Here is an 18316-nt window from a genome sequence, read left to right on the forward strand (position 1 = left end):
TCTTCTTCTACAATGTACGATCCTCCACACTGCCACCCATCGGCGTGGCGGTGAGCATAAAGAACTGTACCGATGGTACTAGAAAAACAACAGTTAGCTAGCTGAACTGCTAGTAATAGTGAGCTCAATTTAATAGCTATATATTACAGTAGCGCTTGATTTGACCGAAGCCGACTAGACACGGTGAGTTGAAAAACACGCAGTTAAAATAAATCGTACTAAAGTAACAGTGTCATATTTTTAAAAACATTTTCGAGGATGTAAACTTCCGATGACATACAGAGACAACAGTCATTAGCTGTGTTAGCGCACAGTCTAGAGTAGCCTAGCTGTGCTCGCTAACGTTTTTGACTGTTAAAAGTCTTTTATGGTTGGCTTGTGTGTGTCAGCATATTTCAGTAAGACAAAACGGTACTTTCGCAAATATAGTGCTTCATATTGTCCATGTTACGAAACATTTAGACACCCTGCTTTAACTTTTTGTTGAGAAGTGCTTGCACGGCTACCTAGCCAGATGACAAAGACATCCCATGCTAACGATACATGCACTGCCCGATGGAGAGACGACACGTCCGTACAGAGAGACAAGTGTATTTATCAGTACCTGTATCATATATTCCACAATATACTACACAGACTTAGCCATAGAGTCATTATTTATTAAGTGTTACGTTTAACTCAGTAATGACTCATTTAGTAGCTCGTATGTAACTTTCTGACGTGTGTCGCTCCCTGCTGTGCTGAAACTAGTTAAAATCACACTAATCTATATGTGTCTTTTAGGTTTTCCATCCATCCCCATGGCAATAAGGGAGGCAATGGTCCATGAAGAGTTTTGGACGCACTCACTGTGGCTTGTCCACCCAGGACATCATCAGACACTGGAGCACAGATAACCCCACCAAACTAGTAAGTATCTTATCTATTGTATTTACTGCTTTCCACCAGGTCCAGGCAACTTCTTTGGAATAATTGCATGTGCAAACGTCCCTTTGAACTAGAGCCAGCCTAAATATGCTTGTTTGGCTGAAGATCAGACTAGGCGTCTTGTCTGCTTGCTTTTATAGTTTCCTAACAAAGTACAGGCATTATGAATGCCAACTCCAGCCTCTTGTTGTGTATGTGTAGGTGTGTGGGGGGGGGTGGGGGGGGGGGGGTTTGGGAGCGGCTGGGTTGCAAAAGGTGACAGTGGAGTATTCCAGAGAGACAGTGGCTGGAGACAGCAGCCTCTATAAGGTAAACAGGATCTCCTCCTGAAGGTCGCAGGAGGTGCTTCTCAAGGCCCCCACAGACAATACTCTGGGTATTATTAACGGAAACCACTAAGAATAGAGAGGAGACGAGCGAGGTTTCTCCCCTGGCGCTCTTGTTGTTTGGGTTAAACAAGCCAAAACGGAACATCATCTTTAGAAGAGTGACTCCTCAAGCTTACAAGCTGGGTGTGTCACACTCACCAAAGGCTAGAGGTTGATTTGAAGGGTCTTATCAGGCTCTGATGTACAGCAGAGGTAAAGGACTAGTTGTGGATCACTCTTGGCTGATTTACATATGGAGTTACCATACTTTGGACTTGTAAGTAAGACACATTTTCAACATGTTAAGATGTTATTTACTAACCTGACACAGAAATTGTGTTCTTTTTCCTGGCTTGGTTGTGAATTCCACTAAAGACTAATGAATTATGTAACTGCTTGTGCCCTGAGTGCTGATAAAAGGTTTGCTACATAAAATTTGTTCCTATATAGAGGCGGTCAGTACAGATCAAATCCTCTTAACAGAGTGTGCAGATTTATTTCAAGATGTCAGTTTCATTGTCTTACTTCCTGATTCAGACAAGTATTCATCTTGAGCTAATGCACCAAGCAATATTGAAGGGTTAGAGTCTGAAGTATCAACTGCATTGCTAAATCTCTGTTGACTGTCAGGTTTATGATCTGTCAAAGTTTGCTGAAGAATATCATGAGTTCAGTATTCAAGCACAACCTTAAAGAGTTTAAGTATTTTTGAAGGTCAAAGTGTGCCAACAAATTGGAGGCATTGTCATCGATACAATCTGTTATGCTCATGAGTGTGACTTTCATCAGACTTCTTGTCTGTAGGACAGGAGTCTTAAGCTCACTGTTGTAAATTAAATGAGTGACAGACACACATAATCAAAAAGAAATAGCTCTGTTTCTGTAGTATGTCTAATTTGTTTGCACAGTTCAGATATGCCTTGAATTGCACCATGGTTACTGTATGCATGGTTTAAAGGAATGCATGATATCAGTATCAGCGAGTATCAGCTTTAAAAGTTAATTATCAGCATCAGCAAATGAGAACATTTCTACCAATACTTACAACTGATATATCGACTGTAAATAACATTTGTATGTACCAATAAATTGGTACCAGGGCAGGGCCAATACACCTACATCAACGGAAGTCTTTCACTTTGCATCCTAATCCTTAAACTTTATAGTGTGTTCTAATGACTGAAGTTTGTTTGCATGTGCATCTTTTAACTACAAAGCATGTTTAAAGGGATACTTGAACATTTTGGCAAATTCGCCTATTCCTATAGTCTTAGTAATAGGTTTGTTTCCGTTAGTTGTCGGTGCAAGCTTTTTCTAGATCTTGGGAGACCGATATACCAGCTGCATAGCTAACGCTATAGAAGCAGATGGTATTTTTTGCTTTCCCTCATCAAACTCATCAAATACACAATCCAACAACTCCAAAATGCTCTCGTGGACAAGTTGTGTCCTGCACATTCACCACGCTATGAAATAATAACGTATAGTTATGTAACATTACGACACATGAAGCAAATACTCAGAACTATTTCTTGAGTAAACCACTGGGCGGAGTGACACAGTGCAGCAGCCATGTCTGGAGTGTAGTTCTGGCTTTGCATTTAACTTTAAAACATCTCCGTCTCATAATGTTCCACGATTATTTCATAGCGTGGTGAATGTACAGGTCACAACTTGTCCACAAGAGCATTTTGGAGTGTTAGGGCTGTGTCTCAGAAACACAGCACGTCTCACGCATGGAGGATTCAAAAATTTGAGGTCTCTTCTATTTTATATTTGCACCATGAGCGGTTATCTTTCCATCTAGACAGGAAAATGATAAATACAGATCCATATTTACCTTGTTGTAGCAAATGTTTGAAATCTGTTTCTTGATGAACCTGATGAAGGCCATGAGCTAAAATGTGTCTGTTTAATAAAGTTGTTCCCCGAACTTCTACTCTTTTTGAAGCTTTCTGTTTCCACACGGTTCAGGTAAAGATAAACACCGAATGAAAGGACTTCCAGACTGCACCTTTCAAAGTACAAAAAAAGTAGCATTTCTTTAGAGAAGCTCAGTTCATGTGTACATAATGCTTTTATTTTGAAAATCTCCCGGCACACTTCCACTATATACTGAATTCAGTCACATGTAGGGAGCTTTATTGAGGCAAAACTTGGAAGAATGACAGAGCTTTTACAGCAGGGAGACAAAACCAACATACAGCAAACTCATGGCAGCAACAGCTGTAAGCAACAAAACCATCTGAAAAATGGTTACTGCTTAGCAACGGAGAGGAGCGCTGCAGAACTGTGATGTCACACTAATGTGACGCAGATCAAAACATGGCCGTCTCCTGGTGAGTTTATGAGCTGAAATGAACTCAAAATGCAGATATGTGGGATATTTAGTGAGTTTTTTAGTTTAATATACATTTGAGACATACAAATATCTATCCCACAAGACGAACTTGTGTGATCATGCAGGGTTCCTTTTAAGGGACTAAAATTTAAGATCTGAGCTACATTAATATATCTGTATCAATACTGGTATTGGTCCAAATGGATTTTTAAATTTCAGCTTTTTTGATATTGACAAAAATCCAGTACCCTGCAGCTCCACTTATTTTTCAATATTGTAATTGTTTGCCAAAATGGTGGCTCATAGTCTGCCTTAACAAACACCAGTCGACAGTAGTCTTCTGCTTCTAGAAAGCCTAATAGGAGCATGAATTTATTTGTACTAGGAATGTACAATATTAGGTTTTTGTCATGAACTGATTTGCCTGATACTGTTGCCACTATATAAGGGCTGCTCAATTACAGCAAAAATCCTAACCACAATTATTTTCATTGGTATTGAGGTCAAGATTAATAAACAAGATTATTAATTGATTTAACAGCATCTGCATTACATGTTAAACACTCGTGACACCTTCAAAAAGAAGCAATATATGAGTGAAAATAGGTCAGATAGTGTACGATAAAAATAAATAAAAATAGTTATTTTCATGACCGAAGTATGACAACAGCAGTAAAACATTTACTATGTCAAAAAAACTGTGGACAAAAGAACAGCATGTAGTACAGTAAACATTTAATCTTGTTTTCATGATCACTGGAAGCTAAAATTGTGATTGAAATTGAAACTTCATTAATGCTCAGCACTACGGTATACATATAGGCACACCTTTCTTTTATTGTAAAAACCATTGTGTTTCCTGTGTGAGGCTGAGTAAAGCGGAGCTTAGAGAGGACCTGGTAAGTAGACAATCTGGTAGTTGTTTAATGTTTTGGACTTCATTAAAAATGTTCAGAGCTCATGGCGGGCCCTTTAGAACATGTGGCGCCCTTGGCAACCAACTATGCCTGATGGTACATTGGTATAATTTGCTTTATTTAAGGGCAGTTTTACAATTAATACTACTGACGTGTACATCCACTACAACAGTTGTAAATACTAGCAGAAATGTTCATATCTGATACTGAAATTTAACTTTCTGGGCTAATATCTGCCAATTACAGTAAACTACCATGCTTTCCTTATTTAGACACTGTTTTCACAAGGAGCTGTCAGTACATCGCTCACATAACTGTTGTGTCTGCTGGCTGCCACTCTGTCTGTCAGGGTTAAATTAACAAATGTTTGATTGAAAACAACAAACATAAGTAGCTATTTAAAAACTTATAGTCTTTTCCCTTTGTTCTGTCCAAAAAATATAACAATACTAAATGGGAATAATTTGTATTTATCAAACACAAAATGTGTTCAATCTCCACAGAAAATAAAATTTGATGTCCATTGTTAATATGTCCCCATTAGTGTTACCAAGGAACAGTAGTTTTTCATATAATTTTCTAAATTTTGTCAATATTTCACAGACTCTGTTCTTTTCCTGCAGTTTAAAGTTCTGGGTTTATGTGGGATAATCAGCGTCAGAAAAGCTAATTGGGGTGCTGTTCCAATGAGAATCAGCACATAGATTTTTCTTGATTAAGCCAATCATAAATTATTGTTCCTATTAACATAGTCATTTATTATGTTTTAGCCTTAATAAACATTCAGAGCAGCTGTCTGATTGCCTGTGTGATAATTCTTTTTTTTTTTTTTTTCATTCTTGATGAGGACAAGCCATTAATCCTTCTCAACAAATTTCTTGGGCCTAAATTAGAAGAACATTTAAGAAGTGAATATAATTAATGTTTTATTTATAGCTGGTTTACCAATTTGCAAAATATTTAATATGCTGTTTTCAGGATGTCCCCTGTCTCTGAAGGCAAGATTAATCGTGTCTAACAGTTGTTAAATCAATAACATGCTAGCCCACCCAGTTAAGTCAATTAAGCAATTCTTTTTCACAACAAGCCGGAATCACTATTTCATTACTCCTGGCACCCTTCAAATTAACACTCTGCAATGTTCTGATGGATGACCTTGTTGGTTAGTGATGTAGTATCGATTTGCAGTCATGTAGTGGTTCAGGTAAAGGCTGTTCAGACATTAGGAGGAGTGAGCTTTTGATTTTGTAGGGAATTATAATACAGTGTATAATCAATTATAATTCTGTCCTTATCATTCCTATTACAGATAAATCATGATCCCCATCACTGAGCTGCGGTACTTTGTGGATACACAACCAGCCTACCGCATCCTGAAACCATGGTGGGATGTGTTCACCGACTACATCTCCATTGTCATGCTCATGATTTCTGTGTTTGGAGGAACACTGCAGGTCACCCAGGACAAAATGATCTGCCTACCATGCAAATGGGTGGTCAATCAGACCTGCAAGAAGAGCTTCAGTTCAAACCTCTCTGCGCCATTATTGTTGGAGCCCAAAGGGATCCAGTATGATCTGGATCGCCACCAGTATAACTACGTTGATGCTGTATGTTATGAGAATAGATTGCACTGGTTTGCCAAGTATTTTCCTTATTTAGTATTACTTCACACCCTTATTTTCCTAGCTTGCAGCAACTTTTGGTTTAAGTTTCCACGGACTAGTTCCAAACTAGAGCACTTTGTATCCATCCTGCTGAAATGCTTTGACTCCCCATGGACAACCAGGGCACTGTCTGAGACAGTGGTTGAAGAGAGCGACCCAAAACCGATGAAAATGAACGGCTCAATGGACCACAAAGAATCAGTCATCAGTGAGGACGTCGAAGCAAGTGTTCCTATGCTCCAAAGGACAAAAACTCGCTTTGAGCAGGGCATTGTAGACAGAACAGAAACAGGAGTTTTGGACAAAAAAGAAGGCGAACAGGCAAAAGCTCTGTTTGAAAAAGTGAAGAAGTTCCGTATACATGTTGAAGAAGGAGACATCGTGTACAGGCTGTACATCCGTCAGACTATCATCAAAGTAATCAAGTTTATTCTGATAATCTGCTACACTGGGTATTACGTGCACGATATACAATTTAGCGTCGACTGTTCAGTAAATATTGAGAGCCTTACAGGTTATAGCGTGTACCGCTGTGCTCACCCATTGGCTACGCTTTTTAAAATCTTAGCCTGTTTCTACATTAGCTTAGTAGTAGTGTATGGTTTGATCTGCATGTACACTCTTTGCTGGATGCTTCGGCGCTCTCTTAAAAAGTACTCATTTGAGTCGATAAGAGAAGAGAGCAGCTACAGTGACATACCTGATGTAAAGAATGACTTTGCATTCATGATGCACATGATAGATCAGTATGACCCTTTGTACTCGAAACGCTTTGCAGTGTTCCTCTCTGAAGTAAGTGAAAATAAACTGAGGCAGCTTAACCTCAATAACGAGTGGACACTAGACAAGCTGAGGCAGAGAATTACCAAGAACTCTCAGGAGAAGTTGGAGTTGCACCTTTTTATGCTGAGTGGCATTCCTGACACGGTGTTTGATCTAATGGAGCTAGAGGTTCTCAAACTGGAGCTAATCCCTGATGTCACCATCCCTCCGATTATTGCTCAGCTGGTCAACTTGCGAGAAATGTGGCTCTACCACACACCGGCCAAAATTGAAGCGCCTGCTTTGGCTTTCTTGCGTGAGAACTTAAAGTCTCTGCACATCAAGTTCACAGACATCAAAGAGATTCCTTTGTGGATTTATAGTTTGAAGAATCTTAGTGAGCTCCATCTAACAGGGAACCTCAGTGCGGAGAACAACCGCTACATCGTCATAGATGGGCTCCGGGAGCTCAAAAGGCTCAAGGTTCTTCGTTTGAAGAGCAACCTCACCAAGCTACCTCAGGTGGTGACCGATGTTGGCATGCACCTCCAGAAACTTTCCATCAACAACGAAGGCACCAAGCTGATGGTTCTCAACAGTCTGAAGAAGATGGTGAATCTGACAGAACTGGAGCTCATCCGCTGTGATCTAGAACGCATACCACATTCAATCTTCAGCTTACACAACTTGCAGGAGATTGATCTGAAGGATAACAACTTGAAAACCATCGAGGAGATTATCAGCTTCCAGCACCTTCATCGGCTAGTTTGCCTTAAGCTCTGGTACAACCAGATTGCCTATATACCCATTCAGATTGGCACACTGACCAATCTGGAGAAGCTGTATCTGAACAGGAACAAGATCGAGAAAATGCCCAGCCAGTTGTTTTACTGCCGCAAGCTGCGCTTTCTGGACCTGAGCCATAACAACCTCACCTATATCCCTACTGACATTGGCTTCCTTCAGAATCTTCAGTACCTTGCTGTGACAGCTAACAGGGTAAGGGCTTTACAGTTTTCCAGCTTTTTTTTAAATCTGTGTTGATAGTGAAATTATTCATAGCTTGTCTACTACTGACACACTGATTTCTATGTGTTTGTCCTATATCATAACACCCTCCCTGCCTTGGAATATAGATTGAGAGTCTGCCCAATGAGCTGTTCCAGTGCAAGAAACTCCGCACTTTGAACTTGGGCAACAACTGCCTACAATCTCTGCCATCAAGGTTTGGAGAACTGACTGCGCTGACACAGCTGGAACTAAGAGGAAATCGTCTGGAATGTCTGCCGGTGGAGCTGGGCGAGTGCCGACAGCTTAAAAGAACTGGTCTCGTCGTGGAGGAGGACCTTTTCAACACCCTGCCCACGGAGGTCAAGGAACAGTTGTGGAAAGTTGACAAAGAACAGGCTTGAACTCATCTGTGGTTGTAAGTGAGAACAGGTAGTGACAAGCTGGGTCCTGACACTGGAGGAACACCTCAACTGTCCCAGAGGGATTGTTGAAGCTGCCTGTAGTCCTGCTGAAGTGTACTAACAGTAAGGTTGGGTATCGAGAACAGGGCAGAAGCAAAATACAGAATAGCCTCTAGACGTTTCACTTCTTCTCAGCACTGCTGTTGATTCGCTGGCCTTGCCATTAACCAGGTATTAATAATTTTAGCAATACTGTAGCCATGAAATTGCTATCAAGGGCATGTTTAGATTTAATGCCTCTCCCCTGTCATGGAGAAGATTAAATATGCAAAACTCCTGGAAAACTTTACTAGTACTAAGAAAATCTTTGAAGAAAGTTTGTTTTCTTTCATCAACATTATATATGGTAAACAATCTGTCCTGTTTTGTTGTTTGACAAATGAGATGGCAAACTGATCTCATAAAGCTTCCTGTCTTTGTAACTGCAGAAGCCACATGTTCCTCTACTATCAAGTTGTAACAATCACATGAGAATATAATGAATCATGAAATCTTGAATTGCAAAGTTCTTACTCAGTTTAAAGGGAAATGTGGCAAAGTTACACTCATATTTAATGTATTGTAATATGATTGTGTTTTTTGATGTATTGGATTGAAATACCAACTAAATATTCCATTTAGTAATCATTTCCAGAATAGTGGATGTTTAATGTGTTTTTAGTTCTTCCAACTGTAGTTCAGGATGGATCTTAGAGAAATTGTCCCTGGTATTAATTTTTTCTGCAGATGGTTGGCAATAATGTTCATGGATTTTCAAATTTGTTGTAGGAAGAAGGGGACGGTTAGTTGTTTAAATACTGTGGAGGCTGAGGATTTGTCTTTGGTTGGCCTGAGTTGGTAGATTACAACATGTGGAATTAGATGAGACTATGCGCTCCTTACATGGAGCAAGTCTGGCAAAGTGAAGCTGTTGATGGCCTCTTTCTGTGGAAAGACTTTTAGAGTGTTTTGACTTGGGGAAAAGCAATTACTCTGCTAAAAGCTACCAAGTTGAAAAGTAAAACAAAACATCACCCTAGTACAAATACATCAGAGGTCTATCTTGCACTGTAGATACCGAACCCTGCTACTAGTACACTATTCAGAGGGAACTGAGCAAAATCTTTTTAATGCTCATGCTGCATCCACATTTTGTGCTTGTACTAAATTGCACAAAATAAATAAATACGGGCAAAATGGTGAATGGGATTTCAGTGATAAAATGTTACAGGAACTAGAAATAATTTTACAAAAGATAACATATTTTTAAGTTGAAATGGAGCCTCAAAGTTTTAATTGTTTGTCTGAAACTACTTTAAGTTACCTGAAACACTAGATATGTTTTACAACACTTTCTGTGGGGAGTATAAGGTATGCACTGGTCAGCTTCTACACCCTGATATTTAAGTTTTATTGTCTGATTTTTATAAAGTACTAGAAGTAGATATATCTTTTAAGTCAAACATGTTTTTGGACCAAGAGTTAGTTTTATTTTCTTGTCTCTACCTGGAAAAGGTAGTGTAAGATTCCAACAAATTTTAATCAAAAAATATTAGATTATTATATTCTACATTCTGAGTTTAATATGGACTTGGATCCATTTCAATATGTGGAGGAACATTGCAATAAGGTCCAAAATGTCAATTTCTGAAACTAAAAGTTATGTTTTAGCCTCGAATTTGAAAGGCTTAAAGTTTTTGTAAATAGGTTACATTCCAATAATTAAAGGAAGTGTTGTAATTCTGACAGATTAAATATGAAAGCAAGATAATGGGGCATTTTCGAAAAGAGCCATGACTTTCAGGTTGGTTGCCTTAACTTTGATCAACACTTTCTCTGTTGTCTTGTTTTTGTTGGGGCGTTTTATGGGTGCACTCACACTAGGACCAGTCACCCTGTGTCATGCTACAGCATGCCTGTCCCCACTCGCCAGTCCTCCTCTGGCTTGCACTTACACTGCTCAAAGCACAACCAGGCCTGAGCACAGATGCAGCTGCAAAAAAAGTATGCGAACCCTTAGGGATTTCTTGGATTTCTGCATAAATTGGTCATAAAATGTATTCTGATCTTCATCGAAGTCACAACATTAGACAAACACAGTCTGCTTAAACTAATACCACACAAAAAATGATATGTTTTCATGTTTTTATTGAACAAATCATGTAAATATTCACAGTGCAGGGGGGCAACAGTATGTGAACCCCTAGGCTAATGACTGGTTGACCCTCCTTTGGCAGCAATAACCTCAACCAAACGTTTCCTGTAGTTGCAGATCAGATCTGCACAACGGTCAGGAGGACTTTTGGACCATTCCTCTTTACAAAACTGTTTCAGCTCAGCAATATTCTTGGGATGTCTGGTGTGAATCGCTCTCTTGAGGTTATGCCACTGCATCTCAATTGGGTTGAGGTCAGGACTCTGACTTGGCCACTCCAGAAGGCATATTTTCTTCTGTTGAAGCCATTCTGTTGTTGATTTACTTCTATGCTTTGGGTTGTTGTCCTGTTGCATCACCCATCCTCTGTTGAGCTTCAGTTGGCAGACAGATGGTCTTAAGTTTTCCTGGAAAATGTCTTGATAAACTTGGGAATTCATTTTTTCCGTCAATGACAGCAATCTGTCCAGGCCCTGAGGCAGCAAAGCAGCCCCAAACCATGATGGCCCCTCCAACATATTTCACAGTTGGGATGAGGTTTTGATGTTGGTGTGCTGTGCCTTTTTTTCTCCACAATAGCGTGTGTTCCTTCCAAACAACTCAGTTTTGGTTTCATCTGTCTACAGAATATTTTGCCAGTAGTGCTGTGGAACATCCAGGTGCTCTTTTGCAAACTTCAAATGTGCAGCAATGGTTTTTCTGGACAGCAGTGGCTTCCTCTGTGGTGTCCTCCCATGAACCCCATTCTTGTTTAATGTTTTACTTATTGTAGATTTGTCAACACAAATGTTAGCATGTGCCAGAGATTTCTGTAAGTCTTTAGCTGACACTCTAGGATTCTTCTTCACCTCATTGAGCATTCTGCGCTGTGCTCTTGCAGTCATCTTTACAGGACGACCACGCCTGGGGAGAGTAGCAACAGTGCTGAACTTTCTCCATTTGTAGACAGTCTGTCTTACCGTGGACACATGAACATGAAGGCTTTTAGAGATACTTTTCTCACCCTTTCCAGCCTCATGCAAGTCAACAATTCTTGATCGAAGGTCTTCTTAGAGCTCTTTTGTGCCAGGTTCACATCAGGCAATGCTTCTTGAGATCAGTAAATTCAAAGCTGGTGTGTGTTTTTTATAGGGCAGGGCAGCTTTAACCAACACATCCAATCTCATCACATTGATTGGACTCCAGGTTGGCTGACTCCTGGCTCCAATTAGCTCTTGGAGAAGTCATTAGCCTAGGGGTTCACATACTTTTTCCTCCCTGCACTGTGAATGTTTACATGCTTTGTTCAGTAAAAACATAAAAACGTATTTTTTGTGCGGTATTAGTTTAAGCAGACTGTGTTTGTCTATTGTTGTGACTTCAATGAAAATCAGAGCACATTTTATGACCAATTTATGCAGAAATCCAAGAAATCCCTAAGGGTTCACATACTTTTTCTTGCAACTGTATGTCATCAAGTTTACAAAAACAGTGCCCTCTGGCTGTGTCTGCGCAATGGTGAAATACACTGAACATGTGACAGTAACTCACTTTGTGGCTACTTTTGGGTCATTTTGGTCAGATGCAGTTCTTGTAACACTCCAGCATCGTCTCAAATGATTGGGTTGTATCGATTGCACATCACATCCTGCGCACCTGTGCTGCTTTAAGTGCAGGAGCAATTTTACTATGCGGAAGCCCACTCTCGCAAGGTCAAACTAGTGTACGTGCCTGAGTGCGTTGCAGAGCATTCAGACTGGTCAAACCAACTGGACTTTGCTTGAGCATGGCACAGGCTGCACAGAGTACGTCATTTAAGTTCAAAACACTTGGGTTTAGATGTGGATAATTGTCTTTGAAGCTGTACTGAACTACTACTACATGTTTAATTTCATTACTCCATGTGGACTTTCCACTAGTGGCCATACTTGACAGGAGAAATATATATGGGAATTATTGATAGAAGCATATGATGTGTCAGAGGTGATTAATGGGACCTTTACTGTTGAAAGTTCACCTGGTGACACTGCCTGTGCTAACTTATTTTATTTGAACATCTACCCTGGAGCAGCTTTACCTTTCTTAACCAGTGTTGCAGTGAACTGTTAAACAAAACTAGTGTTGAAGTCAGAGGGGCGTAAAACTAACGAATTATATTATCCAGTTAAATCTCTTTCAGGTTTTTATGTAACACTAAAATTTAGCAGTGAGTGGTGAGTAAAACTTACTTAGTCAATAGAAGGTTTTCCCCAAATGGCTTTTTTGTGTACAATATGCTCCCCTTCTGATGAACAGATCTCTAGAGTGATACTTGATTAAGAAAAATACTTGGATGACATCATTTATTTTTTAACTACACTAAATCAAATTTTAAAAAAGGTTAAGCTTGTCCTTAATTTGTGGACATTTTGGTCAAGAAATCTGACCTTTTATTTCAAAATTGTGGGGGATGAAACTATTTTTAAAAACATTTTTGCCATTCTTGAATTTTTCCTTATTTTTTTTCCTCTCAGCTATGAACCTCCATACTTTTAAATCAATGTTGTCTAATTTCTGAAATATTGTTCATGGTTCATTTTTTTATTACTTTTGCTTGGGAGTGACTTTTCTTCTGCACTCATGTTTGCCACAGTAACCAGCATGATGCTACTGGGGTGATATTTAAGATCAATGCGCAGCTCTGATTCAGCACAAGACCCAGTTGGGATCTTTATGTTTGCCCCAGAGATAGAATAAGTTTGTATTTCATTTTTATGAGATATAAATGCCAGTATCTGGGTTGAAAAGCATAGATTTAGTTTAAGCTATGTACTTTCAGTTTACTAACTTGTTTAACTATGCTATATTGTGCAATAATGCCTTTATTTAACCCAAGTCAAGATTATAGTGCTGAGTTTTCTAACTTGCACCAGCAATTTTTGTCACACTGATTTTACTTAAGTGATGAGAAGGTGTTCAAATCAAGAAAGTTTTTGGTTGTAGTGTAGAGAATGCTTTTGCACTGTAGCACCTCACCAACAAGATTCGTTTAGATAAAACAAATAACTATTTACAACATAATGAATTAAAGAGATGCTTGTATATGTTTATATGAGTGGGGAAAGTTTAATTTAATGACTGCCAGCCATGAGATTAAAATATGTTAGTTTTTGGAACAAAACATTAAACACTGTCACTTTTATGTTTTAACTTGAACATTTCAGATGACACCCAGAACACCTCAGTAATAAAGCACCGCTTATGACAATCAACTCCTCTAATAAAGAGAAAAACTTGTGTCAAATGGCAGTGAGCACTGCATTTAAATGGTCAGTACATAAACTATATGGTGTAGGTTTCTAGCAAAGTGGTATAAATATCTAGAGTAGGTTTGTCACAGTTCTGGTTTATCCCTACTTTTTCTGTATTGTCCCTCATTTTTATCATTTGACAGCTAATAGCATTATTAAAGTATAAATGAATTTCTCAGGAAAACAATTTAGTACACACTTCTTTTATGAGTTCATTGCCTATTTTCTTACATCTGGTGTTTTTATTCTTTTAAGCAGTTGTTTTATACAGTTACAGTTTTATATGCATTTATACATTCTTTTCTAGTTTGATGTATTTAATATCGGCTGCTGGTTTAAAAGAAAATGTTTGTGTTTTAAAGATACCACTGTGTTTTACCTTGTTTAACATTAATTGTCAGTGACCATGTGTAAATTACACTATTATTTCTGAGGTTTTCTCTTCATTGTGATTAGCACAGAAGAAGAGTGCATGTACTGTATGAGTGTTATTCATGTGAGTGTATGTTGACATGTTAGACCAGTTTAACCCCTGATGTCCACTCTTTCTTCTCTTCTTTTGGGTACATTTTCTGTTTTTCCCCAGTGTTTTTCAGTGTCCAGCTCCAAACCAGTCATGTACTAATTTGACCTCACAAGGTGTTTAGTTACCAAAGTTTTCCATTTATAAGGAACTCATCTGTATTGAAATGAACTATGTAACAGTATTATGTTTGAACTTTACTCTCATCCTTCCCTGCACACCATTCACTAGAGGTAAATGCAAATAAACTTGGTCTACAAAATGTGTCATTGTTACTGTTGATTTCCTGTCTTATTGGCCCTGTTCCATGGGTATTCATTGAGTTAACTATTTAAAACCATGCATGAAATGAGTCAGTCCAATGGTAAAGAACATATTCAGAGTTACATTGATGCAGGGTCTTAAAAAGTATTAAAAGTTGATCAATTTAGTCAAAAGTAGGGCTTTTAAAAAGTGTTAAATGCATCGCTGTAAGTTTTCAAATTTTGATCTTTGTTATTCTTAGAGTGATATAAAGAGGTTATGGCTTTAAAAGCTATAAATTAAGAATTAAAAGTATAAGTATCCTAAAATGTGCTTATTTTCAGCACAAAACATACACAACTGTCATTAATGTAACAGGTTATTAATTGAAGCTGTGCTAGAGTTTTGAAATTTATGAAAATGATCTTTAAAAAGTATTAAATTTAATGTCAGACTTTCTGTATATAAGACATGTAGTTTGATAAACTACTTTTTTGGTGGAATAAATTTGGTTGGGGTTTAAGCACAACACATTTTTAAAAATGCATACTGGGATTTTTGGCTGAGTCCATCTAGCTTAAAATCCTCTTATTGGAATTGCCTGTCCTACAGGTATATCTCAGTCAGTATCTTCAAACTGTTTATTTCATTAATTCAAATCAAGTTAAACTCAGATTCTTTACACACCAACTGATATATTTTAAGTGTTTATTTCTTTTGATTTTGATGATTTTGGCTTACAGCTAATAAAAACCCAAAATTGAGTATGCCAGGAATTTATACTATTGTGGAAAAAGTTCAATGCTGGAGACTCAAGGTGTCACATCAATCAGTTTATTAACTCAAAACAGCTGCCATGGTGGCCTGAGCCTTCAAATGGTCTCTCACTCTGGATCAGTGGCCTACACATCATGGGGAAGACTGCTGACTTGACAGTCCAAAAGACAATCACTGACATCCTGCACAAAGACGGTAAGACACAACAGGTCACTGCTAAAGAAGCTGGCTGTTCACAGAGCTCTGTACCCAAGCACATTAATGAAAAGTCGAATGAAATGGGAAATTGAAATCAATATATTAATACCTTCGCAGAACAGCAATACTACTTCACTGCTATGGTTCTCTCGATTTAATTACGATCAAACCTGCTAATAATAATACTGCAGTGTTCTGTTTTCAATTATAGCTGTGAAGGCTATTTTTTCACATATTGTTACCATCATCAGTAAAGTCAAAGAAATTTCCTAGAAAATGGGAGGTAGGCTTTTGGCGACAATAGCCATACATTTGTCTTTCATTTGCTGTTTTGTCCCTCTCCTCCTGCTTTTCTCCACCCCTAACTGTCCTTCTAGCCTTTTCCAACTCCACCACAGCGTCGGCTGAGGGCTGTGAACATGAGCTTGGTCTGCTCGACAGTCCTGCACTATAGTTAGGCAAGGTTTATTGGGCTCAATGCTTCTAGTGCTGTGCTAATGGAGATTAACGCTGGTGTTAACTATAATAGGGTGTCTTTAAGGGAAAGGATCAAAAATGGAAAAGTTAAAAGAGGAAGATGACTCATTTGGACAAAAATATCCATAATAATGCAAAAGTCAACTGAAATTACGGAAAAACATTAAAGGGAATAACATAAACATGATGAGGAAAAATACGTTTGTGTGGGCGATTTGCATTGATCGCAATGTCAATGCGGAACCTTTCTGCCCTCGGTAGCTCTAACTACACGGACGTGATTCTTTAACGCACATTTTCGCAGGCACGGCGTTTGAAATGGTAACTTTCATTGTGAATATTTTTTCTGCTTTGTTGTTTATATGAGGAAGGACATCAGTAGAAGCTGATGTTGAGTAATAGTGTTCTTATGAGGATAACATTTTATATATTCAGCTCGTTATCTTTGGTAATAAGAACTTTTCCATTATTGCAGTCAGGGTAGCCGGTTAAGCTAGGTGTCAAACAATGACGAGTGGTGAGTCATTTTAATGTTAAAAGTTGAATTGTTTAAATTTTGTGGTTCTACAGGCTGTTACACTTCACACAGATCTCGGAGAAATCAAAATTGAATTGTTTTGTGAGCGGACACCGAAAGCATGCGAGGTAAATACTGATTACTCAGGAATAGTGACTGTGACAACCCTCAATTAAAGCGACTTTAAACTTTCAGACCAGTCTGTTTTGACACTGCTCTCTTTTACAAAGTATGGGAGAGGGTTGAGTTGTTTGCTTCAAGTGATCATGTTTTAACTATCAGTAATACTTGTAATAATACTGCGGTAAATGTCTCACATTTACGTGTTTTTCTTCAAAAGTTTAATCAAGTATCCTGGCATGCACTTGTTTTTTCAGAATTTTCTTGCTTTGTGCGCTAGTGGATTCTATAATGGCAGTGTCTTCCATCGAAATATCAAGGGTTTTATGGTTCAAACTGGAGACCCTACAGGTAATGTGGTTTTGTTTTGTTATTAGATCTGGGACTTTCTCAGGTTAAATGTCCTACTTTATATTCACTTTGTGTTTTTCTCTTTATTTGGATTAAATCATTCAGGCACAGGTAAAGGAGGAACGAGTATATGGGGTCGCAAATTTGAAGACGAGTTCAGTGAACACCTAAAGGTAAGTGCCTTATCCTCACACATATCTCTTCCTCATAAAGCGAGCTTCTGCTTCATTTTCAGTAGTTTTTTAATATCTTGTCTCTCATCCACAGCATAATGTCAGAGGAGTGGTCTCAATGGCAAACAATGGCCCCAATACAAATGGCTCCCAGTTTTTCTTCACATATGCCAAACAGCCTCATCTGGACATGAAGTACACAGTGTTCGGAAAGTATGCAGCATTTATAATTTTTTTTTTTTTTTTTAAATCTGAGACCATGTTTGATACAAGAAAGGATGTTTTGACTTGATAGACACATTTTTTGCTGATAAAGTAGAATTAAATGTTAACAGTGAATGATGAATAGCAGCTGATGCATTACTCTGTTTTAATGGAGTGGTAGTAGCTCTGTCTGTAAGGACATGTTTGGAACTGGACAATTGCTGGTTAAAATTCCAGTTGGGCCAAGTCTGGCAACTGGTCTGGTAGCTGGGGAGGTGCAAAGTCACTTCACTTGAGGTGCCCATGAGCCTGGCCCCGAATCCTTAACAGCCCTGGGTGTACACTAAAGTATATGTTTTTTTTTTTTTCTTCCTTCTTCTTTACATGTAGGATCATCGATGGCCTGGAAACTCTTGATGAACTGGAGAAACTTCCTGTCAATGAAAAGACGTTCCGACCTCTCACTGAAACTAAGATAAAAGACGTGACCATACATGCCAACCCTTTTGCTGGATAGATATCTTTTCTGTCAAAAAATGTGAATAGGCATTCATCAAAAATGTCATATGGTCATTTTATATTATGTATGATCTAGAGATTGCAGAGAATATGTCATATCTGCCAAGACACTGAGCCTGGAATTGTAGACTTAGAAAAAAAGCTAATAAATTTACAAGGGAAATTGCCTTATTTGTAAATATCATTTGCTGGCAGGGGTTGGGAGTTACACTTCCGTTTTAGGTATAGTCATGATTCTTAATAAATGCTTTGCATCTCTTTTGATTTAAATATTTTGTTCTCAACTTGGCTGTCCTGAGGATCTACATCATCTCCTTGATGAGAGAAAGCAGTCCACATATCTGAAAACTTATTCCA

At 38.5% G+C, this 18316-nt stretch overlaps 2 protein-coding genes across 4 annotated transcripts; both read left to right on the forward strand.

Moving 5' to 3' along the window:
• Nucleotides 1-13: 13 nt before the first annotated feature.
• On the forward strand, nucleotides 14-10534 carry lrrc8ab (leucine rich repeat containing 8 VRAC subunit Ab). Of its 2 annotated transcripts, XM_041787155.1 has the most exons (4): nucleotides 14-183; nucleotides 784-909; nucleotides 5863-7981; nucleotides 8119-10534. In XM_041787155.1, the coding sequence occupies exons 3-4, from the start codon at nucleotides 5870-5872 to the stop codon at nucleotides 8392-8394; spliced, it is 2388 nt and encodes a 795-aa protein (XP_041643089.1). In that variant the 5' UTR covers nucleotides 14-183; nucleotides 784-909; nucleotides 5863-5869; the 3' UTR covers nucleotides 8395-10534. The 2 variants fall into 2 exon arrangements, with proteins under 2 accessions (XP_041643089.1, XP_041643090.1); XM_041787156.1 differs by lacking the exons at nucleotides 14-183; nucleotides 784-909 and adding an exon at nucleotides 1471-1572.
• A 5731-nt stretch (nucleotides 10535-16265) lies between these two features.
• On the forward strand, nucleotides 16266-18229 carry ppil3 (peptidylprolyl isomerase (cyclophilin)-like 3). 2 transcript variants are annotated; one of them, XM_041786696.1, is made up of 6 exons: nucleotides 16266-16396; nucleotides 16646-16720; nucleotides 16970-17063; nucleotides 17169-17236; nucleotides 17331-17449; nucleotides 17831-18229. In XM_041786696.1, the coding sequence occupies exons 1-6, from the start codon at nucleotides 16394-16396 to the stop codon at nucleotides 17955-17957; spliced, it is 486 nt and encodes a 161-aa protein (XP_041642630.1). In that variant the 5' UTR covers nucleotides 16266-16393; the 3' UTR covers nucleotides 17958-18229. The 2 variants fall into 2 exon arrangements, with proteins under 2 accessions (XP_041642630.1, XP_041642629.1); XM_041786695.1 differs by lacking the exon at nucleotides 16266-16396 and adding an exon at nucleotides 16470-16523.
• Nucleotides 18230-18316: the final 87 nt, after the last annotated feature.

The sequence above is a fragment of the Cheilinus undulatus genome, linkage group 5 (assembly GCF_018320785.1).
Source record: "Cheilinus undulatus linkage group 5, ASM1832078v1, whole genome shotgun sequence".
NCBI lineage: Eukaryota > Metazoa > Chordata > Actinopteri > Labriformes > Labridae > Cheilinus > Cheilinus undulatus.

What these genes read in the sequence shown, in the direction of transcription:
- ppil3 (XM_041786695.1), top strand. Translation starts at nt 16,485, where the DNA reads ATGAGGATAACATTTTATATATTCAGCTCGTTATCTTTG. An exon ending in TATTCAGCTCGTTATCTTTG is followed by an intron (nt 16,524 to 16,645) that starts GTAATAAGAACT and finishes GTGGTTCTACAG; the next exon opens with GCTGTTACACTTCACACAGA. An exon ending in TCAAACTGGAGACCCTACAG is followed by an intron (nt 17,064 to 17,168) that starts GTAATGTGGTTT and finishes TAAATCATTCAG; the next exon opens with GCACAGGTAAAGGAGGAACG.
- lrrc8ab (XM_041787155.1), top strand. Translation starts at nt 5,870, where the DNA reads ATGATCCCCATCACTGAGCTGCGGTACTTTGTGGATACACAACCAGCC. An exon ending in TTGCTGTGACAGCTAACAGG is followed by an intron (nt 7,982 to 8,118) that starts GTAAGGGCTTTA and finishes CTTGGAATATAG; the next exon opens with ATTGAGAGTCTGCCCAATGA.